The sequence below is a fragment of the Mobula birostris genome, chromosome 14 (genome assembly GCF_030028105.1).
Source record: "Mobula birostris isolate sMobBir1 chromosome 14, sMobBir1.hap1, whole genome shotgun sequence".
In the NCBI taxonomy this organism is placed as follows: domain Eukaryota; kingdom Metazoa; phylum Chordata; class Chondrichthyes; order Myliobatiformes; family Myliobatidae; genus Mobula; species Mobula birostris.
Genome location: NC_092383.1, coordinates 990,435 through 1,008,271, shown reverse-complemented (window position 1 = coordinate 1,008,271; position 17,837 = coordinate 990,435). Strand labels below are relative to the sequence as shown.

Below are 17,837 nucleotides of genomic sequence, written 5' to 3'. Positions count from 1 at the left end.
ACATCTTCAAGAGGTAGTGTCCATCATTAAGGGCCTTCCTCATCCAGGACACGCCCTCTTCTTGTAACTATCACAGAGGTAGTAAAGGAGCCTGAAGACCGAAACTCAATGATTCAGGTTCAGCCCCTTTGTCATCAGAACTCTGTACAGTCCATAAACACTTCCCACTCTTTTTTCGCATTTTGTTATGAAATTTATAATAATTTTATGTCTTTCTACTGTACACTGCCACAAAACAACAAATTTCATGTCATATGTCAGTGATAATTCGAAAGAGGTGACACAGGGTCAGAAGGTGTTGAATCATTGTAAATAGAGCTAAGGAACTGCAAGGGTAAAAAGACCCTGATAAGAGTTGTATACAGACCCCCAAATAGCAGTAAGAATGTGGCCTAAAAATTACAATATGAAATAGAAAATGCATGCTAAAAGGGCGATGTTACAATAGTCATGGGGGATTTCAATTTGCAGTTAGATTGGGAAAATCAGGTTGGTGCTAGATTCCAGGAGGGAGAATTTCTGAAGTGTCTATGAGATGGTTTTTTGGAGCAGCTCGTGGGTGAGCCCACCAGAAGCCATTCTGGATTGGGTGTTATGCAATGACCCAGAATTGATTATAGATCTTAAGGTAAAAGAACCATTAGGGGCAAGTGATCATAATATGATCAATTCATCCTGAAAATTGAGAAGGAAAAGCTAAAGTCAGACACATCAGCGTTACACTGGAGTAACGGAAATTACAGAGGCATGAGAGTGTTGGCCAGATTGATGAAAAGAACACTGGCAGGAAAGATGGCAGAGCAGCAATGGCTGGAATTTCTGGAAGCAATTCAGCATAGGATATATACATCTGAAAGAGGAAGAAGTATTCTAAAGACAAGATGACACAACTGTAGCGAACAAGAGAAATCAAAGCCAACATAAAAAGCCAAAAGAGGGCATCTAATTGAATAAAAATTATAGGCACTCTAGAGAATTGGGAAGCTTTTAAAAACCAACAGAAGGCAACTAAAAAAGTCATTAAGGTAAAGATGGAATATGAAAGCAAGCTAGCCAATAAGGAGGATAAAAAAAGTTTCTTCAGATACATAAAGCGTAAAAGAGAGGTGGGAGTTGATATCGGACCATTGGAAAACGATGCTGGAGAGATAGCAATGGGGCGGGGGCAATGAAATAGCAGATAAACCAAATAAGTATTTTGCAACACACATCAAAGTTGTGGAAGAAAGACAAGTGGGGGGGGGACCCAGAGGATGGGCAAGGGGTATATTCAGAGGGACAGAGGGAGAAAAAGGAGAGTGAGAGAAAGAATGTGTGTATAAAAATAAGTAACAGATGGGGTACGAGGGGGAGGTGGGGCATTAGCGGAAGTTAGAGAAGTCGATGTTCATGCCATCAGGTTGGAGGCTACCCAGACGGAATATAAGGTGTTGTTCCTCCAACCTGAGTGTGGCTTCATCTTTACAGTAGTTTTTTGCATTAGTTTTCACTGTTGGAAGACACTAGCAGTACGGAGGGAGTTCCAGGTGTCAGGGGGCATGAAGTGTGTGAAGTTACCATAACTAGAGAGAAGTTTCTTGGGAAACAAAGGTCTGAAGGTAGATAAGTCACTTGGACCAGATGATGTACACCTGAGTTCTGAAAGAGGTGGCAGAACAGATCATGGAGGCATTTGTAATCTTTCAAGAATCACTAGATTGTGGAATGGTTCCGAAAGACTGGAAAATTGCAAATGTCACTCCACTCTTCAAGAAGGGAGATGCAGAAGAAAGGAAATTATAGGCCATTTAGTCTGAACTCAGTGGCTGGGAAGATGTTGGAGTCGATCATTAAGGATGAGGTGTCAGGGTACTTGGAGACACATGATAAAACAGGCCATAGTCAGCATGGTTTCTTGAAGGGAAAATCTTGCGTGACAAATCTGTTAGAATTCTTTGAAGAAACATGCAGGATAGACAGAAAAGAATCAGTTGATGTTGTGTACTTGAATTTTCAGAAGGCCTTTGACAAGGTGCCATACATGAGGCTGCCTGACAAGCTACAAACCCATGGTATTACGGGAGAGATTCTAGCATGGATAAAGCAGTGGTTGATTGGCAGGAGACAAAGAGTGGGACTAAAGGGAGCCTTTTCTGGTTGGCTTCTGGTGACTAGTGGTGTTACACGGGGTCATTGTTGGTTCTGCTTCTTTTTACGTTATATGTTAATGATTTGGATGATGGAATTGATGGCTTTGTTGCAAAGTTCACAGATAATATGAAGATAGGTGGAGAGACAACTACTTGAGGAAGTAGAGAGACTACAGAAGGACTTAGATTAGGAGAACGAGCAAAAATTGGCAGATGGAATACAGTGTGGGGAAGTGTACAGTCTTGTACTTTGGTAGAAGAAATGAAAGGGTTGACTATTTTCTAAATGGAGAGAAAATACAAAAATAGGTGCAAAGGGACTTGGAAGTCCTTGTGCAAGATTCCCTAAAGTCAATTTGCAGGTTGAGTCTGTGATGAGGAAAGCAAATACGATGCTAGCATTATGTTGAGACTTCATAAAGCACTCGTGAGAAGTCACTAAGTATTGTGAGCAGATTTAGGCCCCTTATTTTAGAAAGGATGTGCTGAAACTGCAGAGGGTTCAAAGGAGATTCACAAAAATGATTCCAGGATTGAATGGCTTCTCATATGAACAGCGTTTGATGGCTCTGGGCCTGTATTCACTGGAAGTCAGAACAATGACAGGTGACGGTGACCTCATTGAAACCAATCGAATGGTAAAAAGCTTTGAAAGGGTGCACATGGAGAGGATGTTTCCTGTGGTGCGAGAGTCTAAGACCAGAGGACACAGCCTCAGAATAGAGGGGTGTCCTTTTGGAATGGAGATGAGGAGGAATTTCTTTAGGCAGCTGTGGAATCCAAATCTTTATGTATAGTTAAGGCAGAGGTTGATAAGTTCTTGATTGGTCAGAGCACGAAGGGATATGGAGAGAAGGCAAGAGATTGGAGCTGAAAGGAAAAGTGGATCAGCCACAGTGAAATGGCAAAGCAGATTCGATGGGCTAAAATGGCCCAGCTCTGCTCCTGTATCTTATGGTGATAATAAATCTGATTCTGTGTTAGTATTATCGCAGAGAAACAGGCCCTTCTGCCACCACACCCATATGCACCTTTTACCCATCGACACTAATCCCACTGACCCTCTCAGGCTTCTTATACTTTGCCATTCCAAATGCCTGCATAAACACAACCTTGGTACCTGACCTCACAACATCCTCTGGCAGCACATTCCACTCACAACCTCTCTTAAAAACTGACACCTCAAATCCCCTTTAAATCTATTTCCTCACACCTTACACCTTTTGCTTTTGTTGTCCCCACGTGGGAAAAAGATTCCCACCAACTGCATCTTTTATAAATATTTACAACTACCAAGTGACTCCTCAGCCTGTCACTATCCAATCCCTCCCCATAACTAAGGCTTCCCAACTGCTGTACTCAACTTCCCACCCGATGATTACTTGGACAGAAATGTAGATGGGCTGATTAGTAAGTTTGCAAATGCAAACAACACTAAAATTGGTGAAGTTGTGGATAGCACAGTACATCACAATACAGCAGAATGTAAATCAGCTGCAGAAACGGCAAGTGGAGTTTAATGCAAACGAATGTGAAATGTTGCACTTTGGAGGGCAAGAAGGTGACCTCCCAACAGTATAGCACAGTATGGGTCCTGCAGCCTACCATGTTGTACAGTACAGCACAGTATGGGTCCTGGAGCCCACCATGTTGTACCATCATCCTGGCCCAGAAAGCATATATCCCATCCCATTTAAGTCCCAGTCACAAATCCTTCATCAGAATAACTACTTACATTAACACTCACAAATGCACCGAGTATATTTTCAGCATTTTCTGATTTTGTTTTAAATTTCAGCTGGAACCTTGATTGCTTCAGTCAAAGTTGAATTAATTATTCATGATATTACTGACAACAGCAGTAGTTATTGTTTTCTCCTAGCTAGCCTGAGGGTAGATGGATGCCCAGCTGAACCACTGTGATTGGGGTTATGATACTCCCATAGTATTGTAATATAGGGAGACTGGGATTTCAGCCTAGTGACGACAGATGAGTGATAAGCAAGGGTCTGTTAGGAAAACATTGGTCATAGTTTGGGAGGAGTACCAAAGGAGCCGTGATGATTTGTTAGAACACACTCTGCAGTACACATTGCTGGTGCAGAAATAAAGTCAATGTTTATGATAATGGCTAGGGTGTTAACCCTCTATGCAAGCCACAAAGGACAGTGCACTACGTTGTCCTGTGTGGTTTTCAGTGCTAACCCTAGCAAAAGGTTTTGAATCAAGCCATTTCTATTCTGTTTATTGCCAAAATCTCTTTCCAGTAATACATTAACTTTAATCACAACCAATGTGAATTGATAAAGAGTATTTATAATCCATTAATAGAAATATCGAAAATCTACAGCACAATACAGGCCCTTTGACCGACAAAGCTGTACCGAACATGTCCCTACCTTAGAACCACCTAGTCTTTACCCATAGCCCTCTATTTTTCTAAGCTCCATGTAGCCATTCAGGAATCTCTGAAAAGACCCTACCATTTCCGCCTCCAGCAGCCCATTCCACGCACTCACCACTCTCTGCGTAAAAAACTTACCCCTGATATCTCCTCTGTACCTACTTCCAAGCACCTTAAAACTATGCCCTCTTGTGCTAGCCATTTGACTATCCACATGATCAATGCCTCTCATTATCTTGTACACCTCTCATCTTCTGTCGCTCCAAGGAGAAAAGGCCGAGCTCACTCAACCTATTCTCATAAGGCATGCTCCCTAATCCAGGCAACATCCTTGTAAATCTCCTCTGCACCCTTTCTATGGTTTTCATGTCCTTCCTGTAGTGAGGCGACCAGAATTGAGCACAGTACTCCAAGTGGGGTTTGACCAGGGTCCTACATAGCTGCAACATTACCTCTCGGTTCTAAAACTCAATCCCACGATTAATGAAGGCCAATGCACCATGCCTTCTTAACCACAGAGTCAACCTGCGCAGCTGCTTTGAGCGTCCTATGGACTCGGACCCCAAGGTCCCTCTGATCCTCCACACTGCCAAGAGTCTTACCGTTAATACTATATTCTGCCATCATATTTGACCTACTAATGTTTTGGAATTTTGCAACGCAGGGTTCCTGACCATTGAACTTGGTATGTGATCTTGTCAACAAGTGAGACATTTACCTGTTTATATCTCGCTGGTAACAATTTTTATTGAAGTACTCGGCTAACCGTGGGGTGCTGCACAAACACTGCAAGATGGAGTTCATATAGCAAGTGTTGCCCAGGTTGCGCAGCCCCGTCAGGGCTCGGCCCAGACCTCCATACACTGGGTTCAGGTTTCGAATTTGAGAAGCAGAAGGGCTTGAGATTTCTGTTTTGCTGCAAACAGAGGGTCTGAAAAGATGCAAATGTCCCAGTTAATTTAGGACCAAGAATAGTACATCACCTACCTCTGTTATATCTGTAATTGGTCCAAAACACAAATTGTTGCAAACAAAGCTTTTATTATTGATTATTGAAGAGAATCTCAACACTGCAACATGTATAATTATGACCGAACTGCAGGCGTAACATAATCAAGCATACAATGATCTTATCGGTGTCTTAAGCCCAGGAGTTTGCCTAAGAAAATGCAGTGGGATAGAGGAATGGGAATATGTTTACATTGGATGTTAGATCCAGAAGGTCCATGACAAAGGTCTGGGAGCAAGTCAGAGATAACAAAGCACAATATAAAATGCACTAAATAAATATACCGACACACACAAAATAGCTTGGAAGATTAAAAAGTAACCTACTTTGTTTCCCGATTGACTGTGGGAACTGGTTTGGTTGTTTTCACCTTGCTCTGCTCGTCATGAATTGCCTGAGCAATATCTGGTGAGGAGTAGGAACGTTTCAGTTTGGGAACATCAGCATCAGTTGCACTTGGTGGTTTGGCTTTGTGGGTTGGAGGAGTTGCAGGCGGTGTGATCGATGGTACCATTTCAGGTGGGTACATGTGAACAGAGTTGGTTGGTGAATGATAGTATCGATAGGTTCCAGTTACCACATCAAGAAACTGATAAAGAACACAGTCAACGTGAAAATTGTACACAAGAAGCTGAGATTTGCTCCTTATCAGAATAGCAAAGGAAAAATTTGTAAATCTAATCTTCTAGAACATGCAGTAATATTAAATAAACTTAATAAAATGCCATGAACTGGTCACTTGTTTTATAAAGGAGTGATGTTTTACGTTATAGAAATAACTGGACTGGATAACTGAATTGGTTGCAGTTTAACATGTGTAACTCAGCTGGCCCAAACTTCCCAGTTCCAAGACTAATCTCTATACAATTAAACACTGCTACCCGTATTTCAGTTTCAAACAGGTTTAAAAGGCCCCTTGAAGATTTACACACTGAGCCCTATCTCTACCGTGTGTCACACTCTGGCTGGGTATAGACTAGCACATACCCATGTTATGCATGTACCTGAAGAAATTCAGACACACTGAGAAAATGGCAGTCAATAAGTATACTGTAATTCACTTCTTTCTCTAAGTTATAGGGTTTTTCCACTTAATTAGGAAGAGAAGCAACTTAATGACAGGGAAGAATATCCAGCTAATTTTAAACTTCAGACAGGCCAAAAGAAGTCCACTGTACCTTCATCCATCCTTGCGGCAAACCCGGAATAGTCCGACCCATTTCTTCACTTCTTGCTCTGGTTAACACTTCCCTAGGTTCCTACATTAAAAAAATGTTATAAAGGAAAATAATCTCAACAAACTGTGCAAAGTGAACACGAAGACATCACAGAATACTGCCTTTGCTGACTGCTATACCCATGGTTTTGAAGTGCTAGAGAAGGCCCTTGTTCCAGGGTGCAAAATGGGCGAACGGAATATAAAAACAAGCTTTGAACTGTAACTACAAATTATCAGAACTGGACGGACAATGCTCACATTGGAACTCTAATCGAAGGAATTATATTCACTGCTCAGAACCAAGATTGTGCATTCAGGGAACTGAGACCAACTAGAAACTTCAGTTTATGCATCTGCACTTACTCGACAGATGATGACAGAGTCTACAGAAGCGACACAAAGCAGCAGTGAGATCATGGACTGTATACAGGTTGCAGAGGGGAAGGTGTTTTCTGTCTTGATGCAACTTTGGCTGGATAAATCCCCAGGACCTGTGAAGATGTTTCCTCAGACCTTGTGGGAAGCTAGTGCAGAAATTGCAGGGGCCCTGCAAAGATATTTAAAATATCCTTAGCCACAGGTGAGATGCCAGAGGATGAGGATAACCAATGTTTTTCCATTGCTTAAAAAAGGCTCTAAAAATAAGCTGGGAAGTTACAGGCTGGTGGGCCTGACCTCAGTAGTGGGTAAATTATTGTATGGGGCTTAATATCCAAGTACTTGGATAGATAGAGCCTGATTATGGATATCAACATGTCTTTATTTGTGGGAAGTCATGTCTAGCCAATCTTAAAAAGTTTTTCCAGAAGGTCACCAGAAAAGCTAATGGAAGGAAAGGCAGTATATGTTGTCTACATGGACTTTAGCACAGCCTTTCATGGGAAGCTCAGGATGTGCTAGTAAACTGGGTTCAACACTGGCTTCGTGAGAGAGTGGAATTAGACAGTTGTCTCCCTGACTGCAAAACTGAATGCTTCAAAACAAGGAAAGTTATTTTCTCTCCCACAGAGTGTATGGAGAATTCTCTTTATAAACCACGCAGAGGTCTCAGAATCATGAAACAATGCAGAGGATCTTCAGGCAGTCATGCTCACGCAGGTTCTCTGTCACACACTTCCACATTTACTTACGAACTTCTATTCATCAAAAACACTATGGTTAATCATCCACTAAGCAATGAGGGTTTTTCCACACATGCCTGTCTGTCTAGGTACCATATCCGATGCGGACTTTAGTGACCATGGTTTTCCATATAGATCTATCCTTCGTTTTTTGGATGGCTTCCATTTCCTCGATGTGTAGCCACCTGGCTGTGCTTTTGATGTACATAAGCCGAGGTCTTCCTCTAGGTTACTCCTCTCAATCTTTCCAGAGAGTATGAGTTTTTCTAGTTCATCTTTCCACATGATGTGTCCTCGGAATCTGAGTTGTCTTTCTTTTATTGTTGGTATGAGTGATCGAACTGCTTGGGCTCTTCTGAGAACTTCTTCATTTGATGTGTGTGTGGTCCATGATATTTTTAACATTCTCCTGTAGAACCATAATTCAGCTGCTTCTAGTCTCTTTTCCATTGCTGGAGAAATAGTCCACATATGTGCTCTGAACAAAACTCCTCATTTTGAAAATATGTCTTTCTTTAATCTTCTCCCTCCAGAGTGAACAGCCTAAACCTATTCAATTTATTCCATGTCAGAGGAAATAGATATTGTTAAGAACCAAATTCAGGAACATTTATTCCTGACATGCACTAGTCAGTGGGAAACGGAAGGAACATTATGATTCCTATCAGACTAAATAGGGGTAGGTTTCACTATGAATTGCTTACATTTGTTCTATCATTCTCTTTCAACACTGTTGATTGCAGGCCCCCACTTTCCTGTCTCTTTTCACCAAGGTCTTGCTGATATGCCTGAATGCAGAAGTAGTTCAATATAAACCAATCTGTGTTGGTTACTCTCATTAAAACATACATGTACACCGAATACTCCTTCCTGCAACCACAAGCATGTACTACATCTCTCAGGTCTGCATCAACTTCTGAATCAGGTAGCATCAGGTTTCATCCAATTTCCCTGCACACCTTCTTCCTCACTGGTTATACCTTCTGTCTAAAACTGACAAATTTATCACCTTTCCTTTCTAGGACATCAGAAAGTAATAGATTTCACAAAACATCACTAATTTCAATTTTTGAAATAAACGTAAGACCAATCACATGAAATTGAACAGCTCCCATCTCCTTCGCCAGGGCACAGCTCTGGATTAGGGAAATCTTTTAACTGTTTTTACAAAACTGAACTCATTTCTAACAACTCACCCACAGAAAGCAACACCACTGGCTGCAGAGGAATGGGACCAGGCCAGGAGTCCGCATAATCACGGGGCCAGTATCTGCTCCACATTGTTTTCTGTTGGTCTCCACTCTCATCTTCTTTATCAATGCCTTCAGTAAACTAACTAGCCTGGCTAGCGCTCTTTGGCTGATTGTGATCGCTGAAGATCCCTCCGAAATGCCTTATTTCATATCAACTCCATCAGACGCAACCCAATTTCTCTTCAGTATGAAACTTTGTTTCAAAAGTCCAGCAGCATCAAAACAGCTGATTATATCCACAAGTACAGTACTCCCTATTTTGAATGAGAGGTTGCTTAAAAATGGAGGAGCTTACGCAGTTCCTCTGGGTCAGCAGGAGTAGTGTGTGTGTAGAAACCAAAAATGTCAGTCACACTCTAAACAAAAGCAGGTCTTCCATGGTACAGAGCTTTCACAAGGATGTACAAAAACTGGTGCTATGACCCACTGAGTCCACACCAATCATCAATCACCATTTACACAATTAATACGCTCATCTCATTTTGAAAAAATTCACTTCACATTCCAACAAATTCCCCCAAATTCTACCATTCACCCACACACAATGAATGGCACACCCTCAGAATGCAGGGCTGTCCCTTTAGATCAGAGATGAGGAGAAATTTCTTTAGCCACAGTGTAATGAATCCGTGGAATTCATTGTGCAGGTAGCTGTGGAGGCCAGGTCATCAGATACAGTATACCTAAAGCATAGGTCAACAGGTTCTTGATTAGTGAGGTCGTCAATGGTTATAGGGAGAAGGCAGGAGAACAGAGTTGAGAGGAATAACAAATCCGCCATGATGGGCTGAATGAGCTAGTTCTGCTCCTTTATTTTTATGGTCTTATGGAATAGGTAGTGGCCAATTAACCTACCAACTCAGATGCCTCTGGGAGGAGGGAGGAAAGCAGAGCTCTGGGAGGGATTCCAAGTGGTGATAGGGAGAACACAGGCAGCACCTGAGATTAGGCACAACCCAATTCTCTGGAGCTGTGAAACAATGTCTTGATTAGCTGTGACACCATGCGGCCATTTTAATCTCTACAGTGTACTGGAGTCGGTAGATATGTTAGGCTAAGGGCAAGTGTCTTAACAGTCAAAAATTAGATGAATTAAATAAAACTGAGGAAATCACCCAGAAGACAAAATCAGTTTATAGCCAAATTCAGAAGGCCAAAGTGAAATAACAGTGCAGATGTGTAGGACAAAGGATAATTAACAAATTACAAAGGTGTAGATACAATGAAAAGGAATCCAGAATTTACAAACGTAGATGAGTTCAGCCAAACTATAAGAGCATGGCTGTAACAAATTTAAATTCTCTTTAAAAGTATAATACTGCCCCTAGCAGCACTAGTTTAGGTTTTCCCCTCATTACACAACATTTTCGAGTATGGATGTACCTGCTTTCCTCTGGAGCTGCTGGCTTCTGGCTCAAGTGCAGGTTGTTCCGGCACATCCTTCCTCACATTCCCTTGCTCTCTTATCTGACTTTCGGTTTTGCCTTTTTCTATTAGAGACTTCTTTACTTGCTCTGTTGATTGCTTCCTTTCATCATCATCTTTCTGCCATTTGTCTTCCAGTTCCTGTTTCTGTTGTTCTTTGAATTCTTTGCTCTGTTTGTCTTGCTCAGCTTTTATGTTAAGCACCCTTGCTTCTTCCTCACGCTGTTCTTTTTCTTGATCTAATTGTTCCTTTTTTCGTTGCTCTTCCTGTCTTCGTTCACGCTGTTCCTTCTCTTTTTTGGCCTTTTCTCGAATCTGTGCTGCTTCAGCATGGATCTGACTTATTTCATCATCCGTTAACAGGTTTTGGGGCTCCACACATGGCTTTGTTGACCGATCGGGTACTACTGGTCCATTGTGAACAGGTAGACTTTCTGTACCAGAACTAGACCTCTCTGGCATTTTTAGTATAGGTTTATTAGTTCGATCAACCTGTTCAAATGCAAAAAAAATAGAATTGCTGTTGTGAAACTTGCCAAAACATTTACTTAACACCACAGAAATGCTGAAAATCCAAACTACTCAACTCCTGCACTCCTAAACAGCAAAGTATCAAACAATCAAAGTATTAATTCAAAGGTTGAGACAACACACCTACAATTTTATACACATTTTTAACCTCAAACTGCAGAAGCACGCGAGCAGGAGTTTTATAATACCTAAATACACAGTCCTCTAACACACGTACCTGAGGAATGTTTTTCACTGCAACAGTGTGTCCGCCAGTTGATGCTAGATCTTTCAAACCAGGTACACCATTAGGCACATTCATTGTTTCTATGCTCACTTCTTTTGTTGTTGCATCTGGCTCAGATAAAATTCCATTAAGTCTTCCCAATTCTTGGAAAGCCTTCCCTTCATCGAGGTCTCCAGAGGGTGGGCAAGGTGGAGGGGGTTCCTCCAAGGACGGGTAACTAAAATTCACTGTGTGTAAAATGATAGACACAACACTCAGTTAAAATATAGTTATTTTGATCAATGAATCTTAGAAGGTTCAGTGATACAACCAGTTATCATTCCAAGGAAAGAACTTTGATTCTCACTGTGCTTATAGGCTGAAGTCAGCTACAACTTGCAGTTGCCCACGAAGCTTATTGCTTTGGGAAGGGTGGGGGGGGGGAAACAAAATTGCCCACATATTTCTGATCAGTATTCACTAATTCCCCTACAGGGAAAGGCTCAAATACCTTCCACAGTACACAGAAGAGGTACCAGAGGGAAACCCATGGATCCACGTTAACACCTTTAAGCACTGATGAGGGGTGGGTGAAGAAGTGAGAACACATCTAAAACCGTCAGCCAATAGTGCATAACCACACTGTGATGAATTTTCTCTTGCTGCTTCCTTTCTGTTAGCCACAGCAGTTCCACCACACTACCTTTCATCCTTCGGAGGAATTTATTAACTTGATGCATTTAATGCCTTATATTGCCTGAATCTTCCAATGCTTAATACCTCAGCCAGGGGCTCCCAATCTGACAGTCATGGACCCCTTGGTTAATGGTAGTGGTCTATGGCATTAAAAAAAGGTAGGGAACCCTGGCTTAGAGTGTAGTGCAACTGATTGCCTGTCAAGAAATACTCAGGTATCATCTCTTACTATTTAACATAGCTGTTTGCCAACACACAGTGTACTGACAAAATCCCGAAAGAATTACCTTGTATTTGTAGGATAATGCCAAAGCTGAAACATTTTATACATCTCAGAAAATGTATTATCATTTGCAAGTTTTCCCACTCCACTTCAAATGGTACATATACAGTGGCATGCAAAAGTCTGGGCACCCCTGGTCAAAATTTCTGTTACTGTGAATAGCTAAGCAAGTAAAAGATGACCCGATTTCCAAAAGGCATAAAGTTAAAGATGTCACATTTCTTTGATATTTAAAGCAAGATTACTTTTTTATTTCCATCTTTTACAGTTTCAAAATAACAAAAAAGGAAAAGGGCCTGAAGCAAAAGTTTGGGCACCCTGCATAGCAGTACTTAGTAACACCCCCTTTGGCAAGCATCACAGCTTGTAAACACTTTCTGCAGCCAGCTAATAGTCTTTCAATTCTTGTTTGGGGGATTTTCGCCCAATCTTCCTTGCAAAATGCTTCTAGTTCGTGTGAGATTCGTGGGCCGTCTTGCATGCACTGCTCTTTTGGGGCCTATCCACAGATTTTCGATGACGTTTAGGTCGGGGGATTGTGAGGGCCATGGCAAAACCTGATTTTGAGGTGTGTTTAGGATCATTACCCTGCTGTAGAATCCATCCTCTTTTCACCTTCAGCTTTTTTTTATAGATGGTGTGATGTTTGCTTCCAGAATTTGCTGGTATTTAATTGAATTCATTCTTCCCTCTACCAGTGAATGTTCCCCATGCCACCGGTTGCAACACAAGCCCAAAGCATGATCGATCCACCCCCGTGCTTAACAGTTGGAGAGGTGTTCTTTTCATAAAATTCTGCACCCTTTTTTCTCCAAACATATCTTTGCTCATTGCGGCCAAAAAGTTCTATTTTAACTTCATCAGTCCACAGGACTTGTTTCCAAAATGCATCAGGCTTGTTTAGATGTTCCTTTGCAAACCTTTGACGCTGAATTTTGTAGTGAGGACGCGGGAAAGGTTTTCTTCTGATGACCCTTCAATGAAGGTCATATTTATACAGGTGTCGCTGCACAGTAGAACAATGCACCACCACTCCAGAGTCTGCTAAATCTTCCTGAAGGTCTTTTGCAGTCAAGTGGGGGTTCTGATTTGCCTTTCTAGCAATCCTACGAGCAGTTCTCTTGGAAAGTTTTCTTGGTCTTCCAGACCTCAACTTGACCTCCACCGTTCCTGTTAACTGCCATTTCTTAATTATATTACAAACTGAGGAAATGGCTACCTGAAAAAGCTTTGGTATCTTCTTAAGCCTTCTTCTTGCTTTGTGGGCATCATTTATTTTAATTTTCAGAGTGCTAGGCAGCTGCTTAGAGGTGCCCATGGCTGCTGATTGTTGGGACAAGGTTTGAGGAGTGGGTATTTATAAAGCTTTGAAATTTGCATCACCTGGCCTTTCCTAATGATGACTGTGAACAAGCCATAGCCTTAACAAGCTAATTAAGGTCTGAGACCTTGGTAGAATTTATCTGAGAGCTCAAATCTCTTGGGGTGCCCAAACTTTTGCATGGTGCTCCTTTTTTTTTTACTCTAAAATTGTACAAAACAAAAATAATACACTAATCTTGCTTAAAATGTTGAAAAGAATGTTTTATCTTTAACTTTATGACTTTTGGAGATAAGTTCATCTTCTACTCACTTAACTATTCACAGTAACAGAAATTCTGACCAAGGGTGCATGCCACTGTACTTCCCATTGCAATACACACTGCAATGGACCGCTTACATCCTGCTTATTCTTTAGAACAAACTTACAAGAGGTTTTCAGCCATTTTTTGAAAGAATGCTATATAGTCGGGTTAATTGGGAAGCAGAAATACTTACAGGACACTTGAACAGTTGTAGAGGATTCTTCCTTTGGAGCAGTCACTTTGGAATTGGTGGTATACATTGGGTAGCAGAGAAGCCAGCTCTCATAGCCACCCTCCAATACCACTGGTTCATTCTGAACAATTACTTGACTATCCCACTGCACAAGAAAAAAGTAGAAAATTCAAACACTCCTGGCAAGTTAGTGCACCCAAATCTTCCATCAGAAAAAGTTCAGAGCTCAAAGATTCACCATCAGTTATGGAGGCTCCATTGCACAGGATTGGAAAAAAGCTGCAGGGGGTTGTAAACTCTACCATCTCCATCATAGGCACTAGCCTCTCTACCATCAGGGAAATCTTCTAAAGGCGATGCCTCAAGAAGGCGGCAGCAATCATTAAGGACCCTCATGCACTTCAGACATTGCTACCCTCGAAGAGGTAGAAGAGCCTGAAGACACGTTTTAGAAACAGCTTCTTCCCCTTTACCATCTTCTTGCACTATTTTTTATATTTCTCATTCCAATTTACAGCAGTATTTTTAGTGTATTGCACTATACTACTACCACAGAAAACATATTTTACAATATATATAATCAGTGATTTGGATATTCTGAGATATTCATAGCCTGTAACTTCCTATCTGTGTGCAGTTGCGCAGATATGAACCGCCACTGTTGACAGCACTAGAAACCAGGTGGAGAAGTGCCAGGGAGATAATTACACCGGATGGGCCATTCCATAACCTTACAGCAACAGTACTATAACTCAGTCACGAACGTGAACTACTTGAAAACGAGTGAAACATGAACAGCTAAAGAACTTTTCTTAGCCAGAGAATGGTGAATCTGTGGAATTCATTGCCATGTGGTTCATTTTGGTAGGTCAAATATGATGGCAAAATATAGTATTAACAGTAAGACTCTTAGCAGTGTGGAGGATCAGAGGGATCTTGGGGTCCAAGTCCATAGGACGCTCACAGCAGCTGTGCAGGTTGACTCTGTGGTTAAGAAGGCATACGGTGTATTGGCCTTCATTAATCGTGGAATAGAATTTAGTGGCCGAGAGGTAATGTTGCAGCTATATAGGACTCTGGTCAGACCCCACTTGGAGTACTGTTCTCTGTTCTGGTCACCTCACTACAGGAAGGATGTGGAAGCCATAGAAAAGATGCAGAGGAGATTTACAAGGATGTTGCCTGGAATGGGGAGCATGCTTTATGAAAACAGGTTGAGTGAACTTGGCCTTTTTTCCTTGGAGCAACGGAGGATAAGAGGTGACCTGATAGAGGTGTATAAGATGATGAGAGGCACTGATCATGTGGACAGTCAGAGGCTTTTTCCCAGGGCTGAAATGGCTAGCATGAGAGGGCACAGGTTTAAGGTGCTGGGGAGTAGGTACAGAGGAGATGTCAGGGGTAAGTTTTTTTACTCAGAGTGGTGAGTGCATGGCATGGGCTGCCTGTAACGGTGGTGGAGGTGGATACGATAGGGTCTTTTAAGAGACTTTTGGATAGGTACATGGAGCTTAGAAAAATAGAGGGCTATGGGTAAGCCTAGTAATTTCTAATGTAGGGACATGTTCAGCACAACTTTGTGGGCCAAAGGGCCTGTATTATGCTGTAGATTTTCTATGTTTCTATAAATGTCTGTGCAAGCCAAGTCATTGGGTATATTTAAAGTGGAGGTCCATAGGTTCTCGATTAGTAAGGTCATCAAAAGTTATGGGGAGAAGATAGGAGAATGGAATTGTGAGCGTTAATAAGTCAGCCATTATTGAATGGCTGAGCATACCTGAAGTGCCAAATAGCCGAATTCTGCTCATATGACATGATCTTATGGAGTTATGAACCAGTCCTACACCGCGCATATTGCAAGCAATTTCCAAACCTTGTAAAGTGCATCTTTGAGGCTTTGAAGAACGCTTCCCCTTTGCACCTGGTTGATGGAACTGAACCAATCCAACAAAACAATGTAATCAACAAACTGCCGTTTTTGCCACATCTCCTTTGATTCTTCTGGCAGTTTCAACTCTATCTGGTTAACAGTGATGCTGAGGGAAAGAATTTTTAGCAATATTAACTTGGAGAAGAGATACAGGAACAAAAAGAACTTTATGAAAGCAAACAGTGTTCAACTGTGTTATCAAACTTTACAATAGCATTTGCTGCCTGTTCCAACTGGACTGAATTTCCTACCCTGGGTTGATAGCTTCCTCTGGCACACTTATACAGCACGACCTGGCCACATGAATGTGAGATTCCTGGTAATCCTTGGAGCTCCGAGCATCCATAATGATCACCTTAGTGTTTTCATCTTGCAACATTGCAAACAGCTTTTCTGCACTGATCGTTCCTCGAGACAAAACTGTTTCCCACACACAGAAATAAAACACAATAATTCAGTCAAATCAGTGACAACAGGAAAGCAGAAGTATGCACAAACACTGTTCTGGATGAAGGTCAAGACCAGTAACATTCAGATAGCTTGTTTTTTTGCGTTTGTATCAGAAATTGTCAGATCACTTTGGAACTGTAGGTGAATCACCGATGTTTTCTACCCTGGATGGTTGTGAAGGCAGATCACTGGGGAATTTAAAGATGAATGATCGGGGAATTGAGGATAAAGGTGAACTTACATAGAAGAGGAGATGAAGCCTGTTACAGAATGTGGGACAGATTTGAGGCCTTCTATGTTCTTTATGCTCTAATTCCTTAGCCTATTCCACCAAGTTATTAGGAGCTGTTTCTCTTTCCTGAAAGATACGCTCATTAAAAAAAAATTAGGGCATTTGTTTTCCCTAGACAGTTGAAGACTAGGTTGAGAATAGGATTCATTGAACTGACATGTTAACTGTCTCCTTCTTTATTGATGCTGCCTAACCCACTGAGTATTAGCATTTTCCATTTATCATTCACATTCCCAGCATCCACAGCATTTTGCTGTTTGGACAAATATCCCATCAGATGATTCTACCTGCTGACTGCAGAGACACCAAACCTAATCACAGAGCTCAGCATTTAATAAATATGGTCAAGGGTCCCACTATCTGCTGTCCAGTGATTTGTGTAGGAAGCTCTTGGAGCACAAGGGTATGATTGAGCAAGAGACCTTTTTTTTTTTGACTTGTTTAGTATTAAGGGACATGTTAATGGAATGAAGGAGGGGTGATTGGCATTACACTGGCATAGACACTCTGGGCTGAGCAGTCTGGTGAACTCCTTTTAAGTTATGACAGAAATCTCACCGATGTGCTCTGTACTGGACTCGTTGACGTTGCTTAACACTGTGTCCCCCTAAAACAAATGAAAAGCAGCTTTACAAACTTCTGGTTAACATTCCAAATATTTATAATATGTTCCACTCCATTTCCCAATTAACAAAAAATATCCACAGTTAAGTATTCCAATATTCCTCTTCAGCAGCAGTAATATACTGCTTCCTAATGCCCAAACAATATTTTCCATTATTTCAAGACATTGAGAGCAAGGAAAGCACATGTCAATCATCCCGAACTGCATTAATGGCTTGCCTATTGATGACCAAACACACTTTCCACAGATCTGGAGTCACTTTGTCAAACTAGAGAAATATATTTCCTTCTCTTAAGGTCATTAGTGAACTAAATGGATTCTTACAGTTACTGATTTATTTAATTAACTATATTTACACTTGAGGTAATAATGTGACAGATAGGGAACAGGCTCACCAAGACACAAGTGAGAATAAATGGGTTATTTTCAGTAACTTCTGGGATCAAT

The 17,837-nt window shown here is 41.4% G+C and overlaps 1 protein-coding gene across 5 annotated transcripts in view; it reads right to left on the bottom strand.

The window, feature by feature from the left end:
* The window catches only part of usp8 (ubiquitin specific peptidase 8), a 66,024-nt gene that overhangs the window by 21,087 nt on the left and 27,100 nt on the right, over positions 1–17,837 (bottom strand). For all 5 annotated transcript variants that reach the window (XM_072277905.1, XM_072277902.1, XM_072277904.1 and 2 more), the window contains 9 exons: positions 17,324–17,372; positions 16,275–16,443; positions 15,967–16,129; positions 14,094–14,238; positions 11,309–11,544; positions 10,519–11,052; positions 6,721–6,801; positions 5,869–6,131; positions 5,252–5,464 (listed from right to left, as the gene is read on the bottom strand). In XM_072277905.1, coding sequence (XP_072134006.1) covers positions 5,252–5,464; positions 5,869–6,131; positions 6,721–6,801; positions 10,519–11,052; positions 11,309–11,544; positions 14,094–14,238; positions 15,967–16,129; positions 16,275–16,443; positions 17,324–17,372 — 1,853 coding nt within the window. The remainder of the gene's footprint in view (positions 1–5,251; positions 5,465–5,868; positions 6,132–6,720; positions 6,802–10,518; positions 11,053–11,308; positions 11,545–14,093; positions 14,239–15,966; positions 16,130–16,274; positions 16,444–17,323; positions 17,373–17,837) is intronic.